The sequence below is a fragment of the Poecilia reticulata genome, linkage group LG22 (assembly GCF_000633615.1).
Source record: "Poecilia reticulata strain Guanapo linkage group LG22, Guppy_female_1.0+MT, whole genome shotgun sequence".
NCBI classification, from domain to species: Eukaryota; Metazoa; Chordata; class Actinopteri; order Cyprinodontiformes; family Poeciliidae; genus Poecilia; species Poecilia reticulata.
The window spans coordinates 23,163,152-23,179,958 of record NC_024352.1 but is presented as its reverse complement, the minus strand read 5'-3'; the positions used below and the strand labels follow the sequence as shown (position 1 = coordinate 23,179,958).

The 16,807-nt window shown below is 38.8% G+C and overlaps 1 protein-coding gene across 1 annotated transcript; it reads left to right on the top strand.

Annotated features, from left to right (window-relative positions):
* The first annotated feature begins 3,419 nt into the window (after nucleotides 1-3,419).
* ctsl.1 (cathepsin L.1) lies at nucleotides 3,420-6,818 on the top strand. Its single transcript, XM_008399968.2, has 9 exons — nucleotides 3,420-3,511; nucleotides 3,791-3,895; nucleotides 4,001-4,143; nucleotides 4,462-4,659; nucleotides 4,750-4,941; nucleotides 5,905-6,070; nucleotides 6,156-6,261; nucleotides 6,356-6,459; nucleotides 6,617-6,818. Exons 2-8 carry the CDS (start codon nucleotides 3,796-3,798, stop codon nucleotides 6,453-6,455), a joined length of 1,005 nt encoding a protein of 334 aa, XP_008398190.1. The 5' UTR covers nucleotides 3,420-3,511; nucleotides 3,791-3,795; the 3' UTR covers nucleotides 6,456-6,459; nucleotides 6,617-6,818.
* Nucleotides 6,819-16,807: the final 9,989 nt, after the last annotated feature.

Genomic DNA, 16,807 nt, shown 5'->3' with positions numbered 1-16,807 from the left:
TACACACGGGAGAAAAACCTGATAGAGAAGAACCTCAAAAAAATCTGCAGCTGTAGCAAATAAATGTACACCACACTTTTTAGATTTTATTTGTACGTAAGAGGATTAGGGCTACTGAAAAAAAAACATTTCTCAGATGCTTAAAGTCATAATTTCTATTAAAACCATAAAATCTTTTTGCTTTGATATCACTTTTATGAAAATAATCACATGGAATCCCAACAAAACACATGGAGGTTTGTGTTTTAAACACTGCAGCAGTATGAAAACCACTGCAATGTGCTGCAAAACACAATCTAAGGATTGATGACAGCATACACGAGTCGTAACCTCAGGGTTTTATTCTCTTTCCATTATTGTACTAACAATTACAGAAATCATTGCAGATGAAGTTATTATCAGCTGACTGGGCAGAGAGAGAGAATGACTCACCTGGTCAGCTGGAGGATTTTATGGTATGTTTTAAGTATTTTATGCTTAAAACTGAATTACAGTGCAGAATCTTTTAGTGATTTAAGTATCGAGGTGTTGTCATTAGCAGGAAGCTGACATTCAGTGACAAATCTGATGAGATCTGCAAAAAAGCACATCAAACACAAGCACACTTCCTCCTCAAATGGAATCAATTTAGAGTTTGCAAAAAGCTGATGATCGTTTTCTATGATCATCAACAACTGATATAGTTAAAGAACATCTGTTATGTACTTAAATTTGCTTTTATCAGCTGGTTCGGCAACCTGTTAGTAGGAGACAAAAAAGGATGAAAGAAATAGTAAAACTGGTAAAATTAACCAAAAGCAAGAAAGAACAGATTTAACAACTCTTTTGTTACTCAGGCCGTTACTTCAAATGTGATTCTTCTCCTGGATTTAATCAGGATTACATTGTTTACATTTTGAAAGTAAAGTATTAGCCCTCTAGCAGAGTCAAACAGTAATACATAACACTAAATTATTCTAGAATTAGATATTTAGATAACAATCAACATAGATGTGTTTCTGAAAAAATTATTCTTTCAGTTTCAGTTTGTCTGCATAAAACGGAAAAACACCAGATAGTTTTCAGGACTCACATGATCCTGTCTATTTGCATCCTGACTGCAAAGCAAGAAGTAAAATTAGACTGAGCTTCAACAAAGATAAAAATTATACATCATGATCAAATGTCATCTTGATAGCTGCAGAAATAATCATGAAGTAGAAACACAGGAGATGGCCACAGATGGCCAGCAGCCCTCTAAAAACATCCAGGTGTCTCATTCTGAGTCAACGTCTCTTTTTTAGCACACAGTAAAATCTTACAGTGTGTCATGGAGGTTTTGGGACCTTTTGAGGAGAATAAAGATGTGAGAACTTTGAAATAATCAGACAATGTTGCAGTCTCACTTTTTTCTCTTTTGTAGCTTTGGTCCGTAGTTGAGGCATGCATGTCATAGCAGAAGCATGTATTTATCTCTACTTCTGTTTTTAATTTAATAGAAAATTCTTGTGGCTTTTTTAAATGTGTTTTCTTCAAATATCAAACATCTGTAAACTAAATGAGAGTTAATTTTGTTTATCTAAAATGAAGCACTTAATTTCTTAAAGTAAGCTGTGTTTGTTTACAACAGTCTGTCTGTCTGCAAGAGACTGACAGACTGACTGAGTCCACAGAAGCAAATAAATATGACTTACGTAACGTTTTAGCTTGGTTATCAGTTCTCTTTGCTTTTTACTCTATCTTTATGGTCTAAGCTCTGTCATGAGACTGAGAGCCTTGTGACATCCAGAAAGTAGACCAGCATGAGTTGGGAATATGTGCAGTGACTTGCATATGTGCAAAAGTCACTGCACATATATCACACCACTTTAACTTTTAACTTTTCTATATTTTGTGATGCTACAACCACAAACGTCTTGGGATTTTATACGACAGACCAACATGAAGGAGAATTAAGGGATTCTTAAAATATGTTTACAAATTAAAATCTTAAAAAGTGTGGAGTGCATTGACATTCTAACTTCTTTAAATCCTAAATTTTCAGAATTGCTCTAATGAGTAGTGAAAAGTTTATGGATTTGGGCCAAAGTAATTGAACTATAGATGAAAACTTCCCTCACATAATGAACAACTAAAACTTTGAAGTCTGATTTACTGAGATGCAAATTGTCAGAGGTGAAGCTCTACAGTCATTTTTGTGTGTTGTTTTATAATTTCTCTATCACAGAGTCTAATATTTCAGGCGGCCATGTTAGATTTAGACATTTGTTGTGAAGTTCCATCTTTTCTACTCCAAATTCTTGGGAATTTTGACTTTTTTTTGTAAAACTACGACCAAACCTGCAAGTGCCAATGAAGAAGAAACCTTTTAGTGTTCAGACCAAAGGAATGTTTTAGAATGGACCAGTCAAAGTTCAGAGCATAATCTAACTTGAAAGCATTCGTTCACAGATGCTGTCCAAACATTTCTTAGCTCAAGTTTTTTGTAAAGAGAAATGGATAAAAATCTCAGGCTTCAAATGTGCAAAACCTGTAGAGAGACTCTGAAAGACATTCAAGAACTCTTCTCAGTTTGTGTTTATTTCTACATTTTAACAGCGCAGCTTGTTTAGGACCAAATCAAACAAAGAAAGAAACTTTGGTCTTGAAAAAGAATTTAAAACCTTAAATCTTAATTTAAGCTAATTTAGAAAAAGGGTTTCTCACAGTGTGTGCTGCGTGTTTTGATGTGTTCAGCGCATGAGAAGACTTCCTCCAGAGGGTTATAAAAAGTTATCAAAGTTGCAGAAGTGTGATTTTTGTTTTTGTTTGTGTTTTTATCAACCTAGACAGAATTTATTTTGTGTAGTGAGTGGAGTAATTTCACCTCGGATCATTTTAAAGAGGTAAAGATGGAGCAATATTTCATGTAAACCCTCATAATTCAGCTAACTGTAATTGAGTGGGTGTCCGCTGAAGTCAGCCTGCTTTAGGAAACAGAAACACACCGCTTCTGCACGTTCAGTATTTTCCAACGCGCCATTGTTTTGCCTATTAGGTTTCATAAAAAACATGTGGGTGTTAGTGCATGCAAAGCCTGTTTTATTTATTTTTTAATGTTAGATTTCGTCCGGAACTCAGAAGAATCCCCACTTCTCTGACTGGAATCAGGCTGAAGGCAGCAGAAAATCCCAGCTGTGGTATTGAAAAGAAAAATATTTTACCATCACATGTGACTGTAAAATCTCAAACCAACAAACTGCTGAGTGAAGTCACTTCGTAGAAACCCCAAATGAGTAACTGGTGTTGCTGATTTTGCTGATGTTGAATCTATTTGACATCATGCAAGCTTGTCATGACTTCTAACTCCACCTTTTACTTGTTTTAGTGCTTTACTTGTTATTTTTTTGTTTATGGGCTCCTGACAGCCACCTGACTGGAATGCTGTAATCGTAACAGTTGTCATCTATATAAGAAGCTCTTTCCAGCACACCTCTGTCACCCACGGGAGGAAATACATCTGTCTTCAGCCCAGAAACAAAGATAGGCACAGGTAAGAGCAGATAAGACCTAAACCTCATACACATTCTGTTATATATTAACACTAAACAAAGGGGGGAAAAGAGCGAGAGGAAGAGGTAAAAGAGACATTCATGAAAAGTAGGTTATGGAACTGAAGTTCTGCTGAGAGCTGGTAACATCAAACATCCCGTCAAGCAAGCGTCTGAAAAAAGCAAAAGAAGAAAAGCTGAAGTGAAAGAGATCGTGTATAACCTGTGTGGTTTCCTGTAACTCAAACAAGTTTTAGTTTTTTTTATCTGTGTGTGTTCAGCCAAGATGAAGATCCTGCTCTTTGTTGCTGCTGCTCTGGCTGTGGCCAGCTGTGCAAGCATCTCACTGGAAGACCTCGAATTTCACGCCTGGAAACTGAAGTTTGGTGAGATCCTGCATCCTCTAACAAGATGCCTAAATGTTCATTTAGGTCTGTTTTTGTGTGTAGATTTCTTCTCTTTGTTTTCTCATTGTGGTTTCTTTATTCCAGGAAGGACTTACAGATCCCCAACAGAGGAGGCACAGCGGAAGCAAATCTGGCTCAACAATCGCAAACTGGTTCTGGTTCACAACATCATGGCAGATGAGGGCATCAAGTCCTACCGCCTTGGAATGACCTACTTTGCTGACATGGTATATGCAGAAAAATAATCTTCCATCTTTATTTGACTGCATGCTAAGATTTATTAATATATTTCATCTCTTTATCTCATCTGTGGAGCTCTGAGGGAGGCTGCTGGGCTTCTCTTTCCAATAATATAATTTTATTATGTAAATATGGAAATGTTCTTAGCTTTATTTCTTATTATTCATTTTTATTTTAGCTATGTTTCACCTACAAGGCAACCAGATCCATCACATTGGCTGACAAGGCTGTCAGGAAGGGACAGGTTAAGAAAAAAACTAATATTTCTCTGTGATGACTCTTTGAACTCGGTTCTTCTTCTCCAGGAAAACGAAGAGTACAGGCGTGTGATTTCCATGGGCTGCCTGCGTTCGTTCAACGCCTCCCTGCCTCGCCGTGGCTCTTCTTTCCTCAGCTTGTTCGACGCCAACGATCTGCCCACATCTGTTGACTGGAGGGACAAGGGATACGTTACAGATGTCAAGGATCAGAAGGACTGCGGCTCCTGCTGGGCCTTCAGCACGGTACGCTCCAGAATAACTTAGTGTTTCTTTTGAATTCAGGAAACTTTAGGAAACTGTTCTCTTCTTAAGAAAACCGTTTCTCTGTTGTAGACCGGTTCCCTGGAAGGTCAGACCTTCAGGAAGACCGGGAAGCTGGTGTCTCTGAGTGAGCAGCAGTTGGTTGACTGCTCTGGTGACTATGGCAACATGGGATGCAACGGCGGCTTGATGGACAACGCCTTCAAGTACATCCAGGCTAATGGTGGGATAGACACAGAGGATTCCTACCCTTATGAGGCAGAGGTGAGAAATAATGTTCAAACAAAATAGAATCAAAGAATTGTCAACATTCAAATCAACTTATTGAGTGATAAACGTTTGAATGAATGAGTGAACAATGCTGCCATCTTCTGGATGTAACATGTACTTGCATTAATCCTGAAAGCGAACGTGAGCTTTGTGTCTGGACTTTTCTTTTTCCAAAATATTTTTTGCATTTATGCAAATGGAATAATATTTGTTTGTATTTTTTGGGAAAAAGCTTCTATTTTGAGGTTTTTTCCCCCCAAGTCCTTAATATGATTTTTCACTACGGGATTTTTTTGTTTTTGTTTTTCTGCAAGTCTGCTAATTTCAAGGAGGTGGATTGAAATAAATAAATAACATTTTTGATAACTTTTAAGTGCTTAAAAGTTCATAAAATCATAGCTGTGCATCAGGATTTAAATTAATAATATAATTTTTAAAAGTAGGAGAAAGTATATGAATGCATACTATATGTCAATCTTTAAATTAAGCTTTTATGGAGCACATTTTTAAAAACTTGATCAGAATCATTGCTGCTGTCGGTTTTTCACATTTCCAGACTTTTTTAAAATATTATATTTATATATATGGGATAAGAAAAAACATTTAATTACTAAAACAGGAATCTAGAGAGTTTTCTTTTCCTTTTTTTTTTTTTTTTTTTTAGAAAATACAATATTTATGAATTGTAAGAACTGCGGTTAATGATGACAATCATTAAGCAAAAAAAAAAAAAAAAGATCCATTTATTGTCTTTGCAAAATTGTGCTTGTCAGGGGTGACAATATGCTGATAGATTATATTTCTTCCACAATCTTTGAAAAAGCATTTTTTTGTTTTCATCACACGCTGTCTGAAGAGACGAGCAAATGCTAAGACTGAGAAAACAGTTGAAAAAGCTTCCATATTTGATCTATGAGCATGGAAATCACAGAGAGTGAACTGTTTTCCCTCCTTCAGGATGGACAGTGCCGCTACAACCCCAGCACCGTTGGAGCCACGTGCACCGGCTACGTTGACGTGAATCAAGGCGATGAAGACGCCCTGAAGGAGGCTGTGGCCACCATCGGACCCATTTCTGTTGGCATTGATGCCGGCCATTCATCATTCCAGCTTTATGAATCAGGTTAATATGGATTAAACCCTGTAAAGAAATGACAATGGGAGTTTACAATTTGACCTTCTGTGTGACCTGTGGATCTGTGTTGTAGGTGTGTATGATGAGCCTGACTGCAGCAGCACTGACCTGGATCATGGAGTCCTCGCTGTTGGTTACGGCACTAACAGTGGCCTTGACTACTGGCTGGTTAAAAACAGGTAAGCATGTACTGTAGCTCATATTTACATTGTCCTTCAAAGCAAACCATTTTTCTTTGAACAAAACCCCAACATAATTTGTGTGTTTCTGCAGCTGGGGTCTTAGCTGGGGAGACAGCGGATACATCAAGATGTCCAGGAACAAAAACAACCAGTGTGGAATCGCCACTGCAGCCAGCTATCCACTGGTCTGAACAGGTACGCTTTTTTAAACTTTTTTAAATGCAAATGCTAAATAAATAAATAAACTAAAAGCCAGAATCCAAGCAGCACATGTGAGCCCAAAGCTGTGTTTATCTTCACCCTGCAGTTTACTGCCCATTTATTTCCTCTTTCTGTTTATCGGATTTTTCAGGTCCAGCACTTCTCAACAGAGGGAAAAAGTGACATGTAATTTGCTGTAATTCCTTTTTAAGAGCAACTGAGTCATGTGCTGAAAACTAAACATGCTTCTCTGTTCTCTGCAACGGCTCTTTGCCTCAGTGCACTCGTAATAAAAGTTGTTTATGAGCATTGTAAATAAATGTAAAGAAATAAAATCTGTCATTGAATGTAAACGTTGCTGGTATGAGCTTTGCTTTGTCAACGTTAAGTGATTTATAGCCAACACTACACTTTTTTCTTCCTCTGAAAAACACATAAATAGACAAAACTACATGCTAAGCTGAGTATAGTGAAGAATTAAGCGGTGAAGATTGCAAGTCTATCTGCTTTAAGCAAACATCAAACACTGGATATATTTAAACTGACAGCGCAGAGAGAAATGTGCTTATCTAAAGTCAGTGATGTTTTTTAATATGTATGTATATACACATATTTGAGGAGATAAAAAGAGAAAGTCTCCCTAAATCAGTAAATTTCACTTTAGACACTTTTAAGAATGTTTGTTTAAATAGATATTTTCAGAACTGCCAAATCCCATAAATCCAATGTTTGCACTTTTCCCCCTGTTGAGCTTCTGCAGGAGATATTTTTATAGTTTTTAGTAACTGCTCTGAATCTCTGTTTTATCCACTTTCCAAATCCAGTTTTTGATATTCATTTGGGATCTCTGTCTTGCTGGGACACCCAACTTTGTCCAAATCTCAGCCATGTAGCTTAGTGGTAGTTCTCATTTTTGATTATTCCATTCACTTTGTGAAAAGCATTAGCAGCAAATACCTTCATAACGATGCTAACATGGTCATGCTAAGCCGTTTTTACAGTGTCTTCAGGTGGGAAGGTTATTGGAACAGCTCAATGTTTGTCTTATCTGACCATAAAATGTTTCTCCAAAAGATGTTTAGCTCACTCAGGTAGTTCCTGCTTAAAGTCGTTGATTTAGGATTAGGGATTATTCCTCGGGATGAATCTGAGTTTTGTGTAATGAACCCAGGAATGTATGTTCAGCTGTTATTTCAGATTTTATATGTTCAAAACAATGAAGCAAACCCATTTCCTCTTTAAATTCTAGACTAAAACCAATCATGTTGGAATTTATGTCAAATAATATCAAGATAATGATGTATTTGAGAGAAGGCTGAGACCCTGAGAGATAATGATTAGCCTGATAAATCAAAATGGTTAGCTTTCTTTACCTTTGAAAAAGATATTTCCTACATTTAAAACCCTGCAGAAACTCTGGTTTGTATCCAGCCTATGAAATAAAAACCAACATTTTTGAAAGCAAAATTTGAAGTATTACAAAATATTGTAATAAATCGGACAATATTTTGTGAAATATTGATATGACTGGTTGCAAACTCATTAAATCATAAAACTCTGATATCACTCCAACAAGTTTAACTTTATAATTTGACTCATATTCAGGTGTAGTTAGTATTGACTGCATTTTGTTTGACTGAATCCGATTCATACCTTAGATATCTGTGTTTACAGTTTAAATCGTCGTGTTGCTTGGGTCATTTTAAGAGTAGCTTTACCCCCGTTCTCCACTTGTTGTGCTCAGTAGTTCATTTTTTCCTGCTAATAGTCTCTGACTCACAGTTTCCACAAACCTGCTGGGGTCTGGAACATCCTTGTTAGCTGTCCTGAGAAATCATCTACTGCTGCTAGTTAGGACAAACTGGCAACACGCTGACACCAACTGTCTGCAAAGAAATCCCTTAATGGAGTCTGGCCTCTTTCTGTGCTCAGGGATTTTACATGTAATCCAACTAAATAATGATACTTAAATCAGTATTTGAACATCTCTTTTGAACCTTGGGCAGCGGAGGGTTGCTTAACGCTGCTGCAGATTAACGTCAGCTATAAATAAGGTTACGGTTTTTCTTTTGTTAATTTGTCGCAGACTGTTCAGCTTTACTGCGTTTAACTCTAATTTTCTCTCATGTAACAAAGCTTAAAGAATTCAGCATATAAATAAAGGAAAAATATGAGCAAAACAAGGTTAAGCTTGGACAAGAAATGTAATGTTAACAGAGACTAAACTGGTTTAAAATGCTGAAGGCATTTATAGATGAGGTGATGGAGGTGTGAGTTCGTCCTGTAACTTGTAGGTTGCTGGTTCAAACCCTGATATGTCTGTTTCTGTTGTTGGGCTCTTGGGCTTGATACTTAACCAGCTGAATGACTTAATGTAATAATAATGTATTTGGAGACTTCTGGACTGAAATAAGTGACATACAAGCACAAAAAAATGAACAAAATAAAATTATAATAAATCAAGACAAAGTCAAATTAAAAGTGTAAAAAAAACAACTTATACAAAGAGATTAAAAACATTTTAAATATGATTTTTTTATTATTATTTTGTCACTCATTTCAGAAATACTCAAAATATAATGAAATATTACACAGTCATTATTTCTGGAAAATTTGATTAATGTGATGTGCAGATAATGAAAACCTAAAATTTATTGTGTGTATTATTGTGAGAATGTTAAATATTGGAAACTTGTGGTGTCACATGCTAATCAAATAACTCAACAAAGGTTTCCTGAGTCTCGAAATTGTCTCTCAGTCTGGGTCAGAAGGAAACAAGATTATTTGGAAGAAGCTGACTGAACAGATCTCTCTTGGCTAAATTAAAAAGTAAACCAGAGTCCTGTGAAACTCTGTCTCAGTTTGTGATGCTGAGATCCTGACTTTCCCATGTAAGCAGTTTTTTTTCTGTCAGATATGACATGAACCACTGAACATTACTACAGACGGTTATCCTGGTGGGTTGATTAGGTAAAATGTAAATTTCAAGTCCGATATTAGCGGGATGGTTTCTTCAGATCCAGGTTACACCTGAGGTTCTGATAAGCTTAATTAGACATGGACTTTTGTCAACCGTTTTTCTTCAGATGCTGTTAAAACCTGTTTAAATCGTTTACAATAGTTTCCTCAGTCTAATTAATGAAGTCATACTGAAAATTGTCCATGCTAAATGTCACATTAGGTCTGGTGGTTATAATATTTGATTGGAGGTGCAAAACACAGAGGCTGTGGATACGGAAAGACGGGGAACATATTAGGGAATTAATCAGCTTGTCTGACAAAATGTGACCTTAACGTCTTTCTTTTTCCGCCCTCAGCTGAAGCAGCAGCTGTGGAAAGAGACGCAGTCTGGAAGCAAACATCCACAGGCAAAGTAATTGAATGAAAGATTTAAATTATCTTTTGTCAGGCAAGCCTCGTAACAGCATAAAAAGAGTAAAAAAAAATTCTTCCCATTTTATCAGCACCCCGGTGTGACAGTATTCAGCCAATTAGGCTTGAATGATTGTTATCCGGTGACATTATCTTCATTATTCCTTTTATTTCTGTGAGTATGAAGTAGGGCATTAGAGAGCGGGAAAAGTAAACGATGAAAAAGCTCCCAGACAGAAACAAAGGGAGACAGAAGTAGGGCGCGTGAGAGGTGAGGCAAATTAATTGGTTTTGCTAAATCCTCCTCAAACAGCAGAAGCCAATGTGGTTCCACAAAAAGGCCATTACCGGTAATCAATTTAAATCTGTTTTACCCTTCCCAAGGAAACCAATTAGGAAATTTAATTTGGCTTTTTTGATTCACAGCATAACCACAGCACAGGACAGGACATCCAATTCACTTCCTGCAGAGAGGGACAAGTGAAAACACTGGGAGATGTTGCTGCAACAAACAAAGCTATTGATCTGAGGGAAGGCAGGAGGAGCAAGAGGAGGAGGCGGAGAAACGGGCAGCGGGGCAGGAAGCGCAAATTAAATCCTTATTAAGAAAGAGAACAAAAACACATCCCTGCTCCTGCTGCGTCAACTGAATGCTGCCCCAGTAATTAAACTTTAGTGCAGGCTATTTTCTTTATTCATGTTCTGTAATTTTATTGGTGAAACGAATGAGTTACCTGGCTTCAACAAACAACAGCAGGAAATAAAAGATAAATGAAAAAAACAAGAAAAAGAGTAGAAGCTACAAATGTACCATGAATGTGTGCATCTCATTGAGTAGATAAAAATTAAAAAATCAAAAATAAAATTAATAATCTATTATTTTTGCTATAATAAAAATGCACAGCTCTTTAATAATATATTTTGTATTTGACTATCTCATAAGTTGAATCATTACATATGTTTTGCATCATCATACTACTCCTAATAGTGGTAGTTTGTCGTAGATCTAACAACATTTTCTAATCTTACTAAATAGATTAATTAGTTTAACTCTATTTCACTCAGCTGAAATGACTGATTTCTGCCACTAGATGGCAGCACTTGATTATCTCAACGTTTGGGGCGCTGCTATTGGCCCGGCTCGAATCATACAAGGCTCTGGTTCAAAGTCAAATGTAGTCCTTTGATATCTGCTGTCGCGCGTCCTTGGAAGGAACATGTAATACAGAGAAATATTCTTGCAACGCAGATATATACACACACACACACACACAAGCTCAGATTGCATTTTCTTGCACCAGTGAACCCATCACACCATAACAACGCACACGATGAACACTGAATGTCCACTTAATCAACAATGTCACAGCACAATTTCAGTAGATTGGCTGTCTAGTTGGAGGAAAGTGTCAGTCAGCCGTGTCACCTATCACTGAAAACAAACAGTGTCTCCTCTGGGGACGCAGACGGGGCCACAATATTTCTGCTCCGGAGTGTTATGCCTCTGCCGTCACGCCTTTCGGTGAGCGGTCCCTTTCGTTTGTGGAAATGGGGTGTTTGGTGGAGTCTTATAATGGAGAACATGTGTGATGGCGACAGACAGGACATGACTGCATGACCGCTCACAACACTGATGTGTGCAGAAACCTGTTAACTGAATGAGTAAGCAGGAACCCAGGAACACATGCTCACCTCTGTAATTTTGCTCCTTTAAAATCTGCGTTTTTTAACTCAATTTTCCATCCCTCCACCCGTCCTCCATCAGCCAGCTGCAGTTCTTGGACGGTGCTGCTGGCTGGGGTCTGAGAAAGACGAGTGAAGCTAACCGTCTAAGAAAAACAGCCCTGGCAAGGCCAATTACACACAGACAAAGCACTTTGCATGTTATTGTGTTCAGGATTCATGCTTGATTGACTGAGTGGGTTCTAATGAGGCCTGGGGAGCAGAAGAGGAAGAAAGACTGCCTCCTTTCTCCCTGATGGACTGAGTTCTCCTCATCTTCACACATAGATGTGTCCAAACACCTATACTGGTGACAGGTACAGCACATACAGTAGGTGTAAATTGACACTGGTGTGAACATTGAGGTGCACCTATAGAGAAAACAGAAGACGACCAGTATAAGCTACTGCCCTCAGGACCGAACAGATATCGAGATATTACAATAACCTGTGGGAGCTTCACTCCTACCAGCATCCATTAGTAGCATCACCTCAACATAGGTGAACAGATAGATTGGTAAACCTTCAATAGGGATGAAAATGTCGGCTGAAATAATCAGCACCTGGTTTCACATTGGACACTGAATCTCAAATCCAAGTTTGAGCAAAACTTGAAATTACTTCTGCATATCACTTGACAGTGAAACTGATAGAATCCTGTGTAGACTGAATTCAGCCTGCAAAGTAAAGATTTTCAAAAGAATCCAACTATGGATTTCAACGTTGGGGATATTATGCAAATTCTACTTTTTCAGCTTTATATCATGTTCTAATGTGATTCCATCATCAAACACATATCTGGATTGTTGCTTTGACTCGTTCCCCCATGTTTGAGTCTCCTGTGTCCTCCTCTACAGACACGCAGGGGCAGAGGGTGGAAACAGGATCCCAATCGACCCAAGTCCAAGTCCAGTCTTTGCATTACCTCAGTCTGACTGTCCTTCTGTCCATCCGTCTTCCACCATCATTCCAAAACAAAGGGGTGAAATTCATTCCAAGAAATATACAAATTAATCATTTCAATATAATCCAGAAATTTTCAATTTCAGTCACATTGGCCAAAAAACAGATGATTCAAGACTTGCATGAGAAAACAATACCACACTTTCTGTTGGGTGAAGGTATTTTTAAATCAAAAGTCTCAAATTAAAGCACAGTCATGAGTCATTAGTGGGCAAATGTTTTAAAGTTGAGTTGGGTTTGAGCCCAAGTCATGTGACGTCGGCGGACTCCTCTGTTATGTTGTGTTTGCATCTGTCTTTAAATCCTTTTTGCTTAAGGCTCTTTTTTGTGTCGCCTCTTTGTGCTAAATTTGGGATTTCTTCTCCGTGTGGCTGTTCAGACTTTTATTGAGGTCATTTTGTGTAATTCTGTAAGTCTGTGTGCACATTTTACATCTCTGCTCTTATTGGTCTCAGAAGGCATCTACCCTTTAAGCCCATTTTTAATACCTCCATGAGAATAGAGGCTGAATATCCCCAGCAGAACTTTTGCTCCCTTTCTTTCCTCTTTTATACGTCTTTTTCAACCCCTTTCCACGTGCTGCTTTCCGTTTCCTCCACACCTCTCTCATTTATCATTTCTTGTTGCCCTTCGTTTTGCTCTCAGCCCTCTCCTTTGCCTCATTCATCTCCCCTGCCTTACCGAGGTCAGGGTGAAGGGTCAATTGCCCGGGCACACCTCCGAGCCTGTTCTTGAAGGAGCGGTCATGTATCTGAGCTTATCCTTGTGTTTTATTTCACCTGACAACTCTTTTCTACAAGAGCCCTGCACATTGAACCCTCCATTTACTGCCACCTTGCACATATATTTCTGTGTCCATTTCTGTGTAATTGAGGGTTTTAATGTGTGTGGATGCTTCCTCTTGTTACCAACCTTTGTTTATTTGCCCAGTTACGTCTCCTCCTCTCCTTCAGTCTTCCTTGCTTGACCTTTTTCTCTCGCTGCATTGTCTCCACCATCGATGGCCACAGCTAATAAGGCAATTAAAGCCTAATTAAAGGAGTCTTTCGAGAGGAGGAGGGTCTCAAGCTACTTCATGAGTGAAAAAGGAGGGTGTGTTTATTTGCAGGCTTCCTAATATTTTATCACAATTGCCACAAGGTTGCCAAAAAGCCAAGAAATAAGAAAACATTTTATTTTTTAAGTAATATCTTAACTGTTGTTAGACATTTCAACCAAACCGATTTTCTGTTTTTAATTTTCTGTACAGCAAAAAAAATATATAGAAATATAGAATATAGAAATTATTTAAAAATAACCTGACAACATGAAGCTGTCATAATGGGTGGTGGTAAGGTGAGGAGAGGACGCAAAGACCCAGGTAAAAGGATGAAAATGATGGATTTAATGATAATATTGCTCTAACAGTCCAGGACAGGCAGCACAGCAGGAAAACAAGCACACAGCTAAATGTCGGTAGCAACTGACGAAAAGGACGAAAACGAGAGCAAGCGCAAACCAGGACTTAACAGTAAACTGGAGAGGACAGACAGAGAGACGACCTGCATAGACAGCAATAGACATACGTAAGACAAACTTCGACAGCAATTGACGAGGACCCGACGAAGAACACAGACAACAGGTGAGACTAAATACACCTGGGGTAATCAAGGGAACGAGACACCTGGGAGACAATCAACGGGGAAGACGCAGAGACGGAGACACAGGAAGCAAACTGAACACAAAAAACTCTAAAAATAAACACATAGAAACACGATCATGACAGAAATAACATAAAACTAAAACTGAAAAAGATTAACAATCAGCCTGGAAAGGGTCTGGACTCCAGGAAACCAGAGACATCCATCCATTTTCTAGAGCCACCAGGGGTTACATAAGTCAAGTTTATGCCACGTTAACTGCTGTAACACATCTCAGAAACAAGACAAAGTGCTCAGGTCACCAGTCAATCCCATGGCAACACAGAGACACATCAGGAGGTCACAGAAGATCCCAGAGCAACATTTAAAACGCTGCCAGTCTCATTTGCTTCAGCACAAAAAGTCTTGATGGTTGTGATCTGAGGAGACGACTTCGGAAAGTGTGTGTCCTGATAAAAATAATGTAAACTATCACAGGTTTTGATGGGAGAAAAAAGTGTCATATTGATAAAATGATCTGGGTTTGATTTCCTGCTCCAGAACCTGGACAATATCATTGTCTGACCCATACGTTCTGCTCTCTGAAAGAAAAACACCTACACCAAAATTAACCTTCTGAAGTGGTGTAGTCAAAGTCTTATTTAAGAGGCTGTGGACTGACACCAAACAGGCTAAAAGCTCTTCAGTGTGTGAAGTGAAAGACTCATTGCCACAACAACTGCATACTTTCTGCAGCTTGATTGGACAGTTTGCTGCCTTTTGTATTACTCAGGTCGTCTTTGTGTGATGTCAAAATGAATTTGTTAACCTGAAAGATTTGAGTCTGTCTTCAAAAGAAAAAGCAAGCATTCTGTAAGCTGATAAATACTTCTTGCACACCGTCATATATATCGTAAGGTTTTGCACAGTTCAAGTGTATTTTTATAACCAGGATCAGCCCAGTCATTGTTGTAAAATTTGCCAGCAAAGATCAAAGATGAAGCCTGTCTGCCAGGCTACCTCTGGTTGGCACCCTGACTCAAAACCGTGGATTAAACAGAGGAGCAGCAAAGGGGAAGGGGTTCAAGACAAGGCCGTGTGAGGAGCGATGATCCTCTCTTTGGGAGCTGCTTGTCACAAAGGTCTCCTGTGAATCTGTCTCCGTTTTGGCACATCGCAGAAGCCCCCTTCTAACATCCTGATGTATACGATTGCTGTTTGCTCTTGTAGTCTGAAACAAAATCTTTACCCCTGATTTAGAAGGCACTTACAATGCATTAGCCTTGTGGTAATTACTAGAAACTCAATTAGAAGAAACCGCTGAAGACCCGAACCAAACTGGAGGGCTTAAGCTGCAACGCTAGTAAATGGATTTGGAGTTAATTTAGTGAGTCAGAGGGTGAAACAGCCATCAGTGATGTTTTAAGCTGCAGCAGCAACCTGAGCGCTCAGAGCTCTCTGTACCGTGGGCTGATCTCGTCTGTAGTCTCAGCTCAGTTGGCATTCAGCGTCACTTTGAACTGAGTGCAGCAATTAAAATGCTGTGGGAGTTTCATTTTCACGTATGCCTCCGACACCCTGCATTCAGCATGTTCTTTTTTCGGTTTATTATTACTTAGTGGGATTTACATGTGTCCAATCTTACGTTCTCGCCTCATATCCTCCTTGGAATGGCAGTTTTTATATTTTATTCATGAATATTTCTATGTTCCCATAAATGCCGCGGGGCATTTTATGACCTGACGCTGTGCTCGTCTGTCTCCTGTGAAGAACTGCGTTAACAGTTGTTTGGTGGTACAAACAAAACATCCTTAACATAAAAACAAGAATTTTAGTCCTTGAAAAATTGATGCCAAGACATAGAGGGAGCCGTGTTATTTAGTGCAATAAAAACAAACTTTGCAGGGATCCCTACAGGACAAAGTTTTATTGACGACATATTCTGTAAAGTACCTCAAACACACAGTAACTCCTCTGTGCCACAAATAAGTGAAATGTATTATAGGGCGTTTTTAGTAGCCATGTTGTGCTTTATGAGTACCTCAGACACCTGCACCTCAGGGGACTGTATTGCAAACCGAGCTGGCATTCCAATATATCACATATTGGAATGCCATCTAAATCTATGGAGAGAGCAGATGGACTGCACCTCGGAGAAATGGTGGGAGGAAAAGCCTGCCTGTCCCTGTATGTTTACTTCTGAATGCTCCTAGCGGTGCCAGCATGTGTGTTGGCGTTGGCGTGTGTGTCCATGTTGGTAGTACTGCAGGATCTTGGATTTGGCCTTGGAGTGAAGTTGTGTGTGTGTGTGTGTGTGTGTGTGTGTGTGTGTGTGTGTGTGTGTGTGTGTGTGTGTGTGTGTGTGTGTGTGTGTGTGTCTCGTTGTGCTTTGTGGGCTGGTGAGTGGGTGTGCATGGCGAGCGAACTGCTGTGCCTCCCTCTTCTTGGGACCAGATGGTGATGGAACCTGCCACTGCTCTCCACTGTTTCTGACAAGGAGACGAAGAAACAAAGAAAAAAACAACTCCATAGGTCACGTACAAAGCTGTCATTGTTCCTTATTTTTGAGAATGCATATTGTGCCTTTTAGGAATTATAATTTATCTGCATTAAAGTCTCCTAATTGTATCTGTTTAAAACAGTTAAAGAACAATTAAGATAATATTT

Bases quoted from the DNA above. Each gene is read 5' to 3' on its own strand.
- ctsl.1 (XM_008399968.2), top strand. From the start codon at position 3,796: ATGAAGATCCTGCTCTTTGTTGCTGCTGCTCTGGCTGTGGCCAGCTGT. The intron at 3,896-4,000 runs GTGAGATCCTGC...TCTTTATTCCAG, and splicing joins CGCCTGGAAACTGAAGTTTG to GAAGGACTTACAGATCCCCA. The intron at 6,071-6,155 runs GTTAATATGGAT...TCTGTGTTGTAG, and splicing joins ATTCCAGCTTTATGAATCAG to GTGTGTATGATGAGCCTGAC.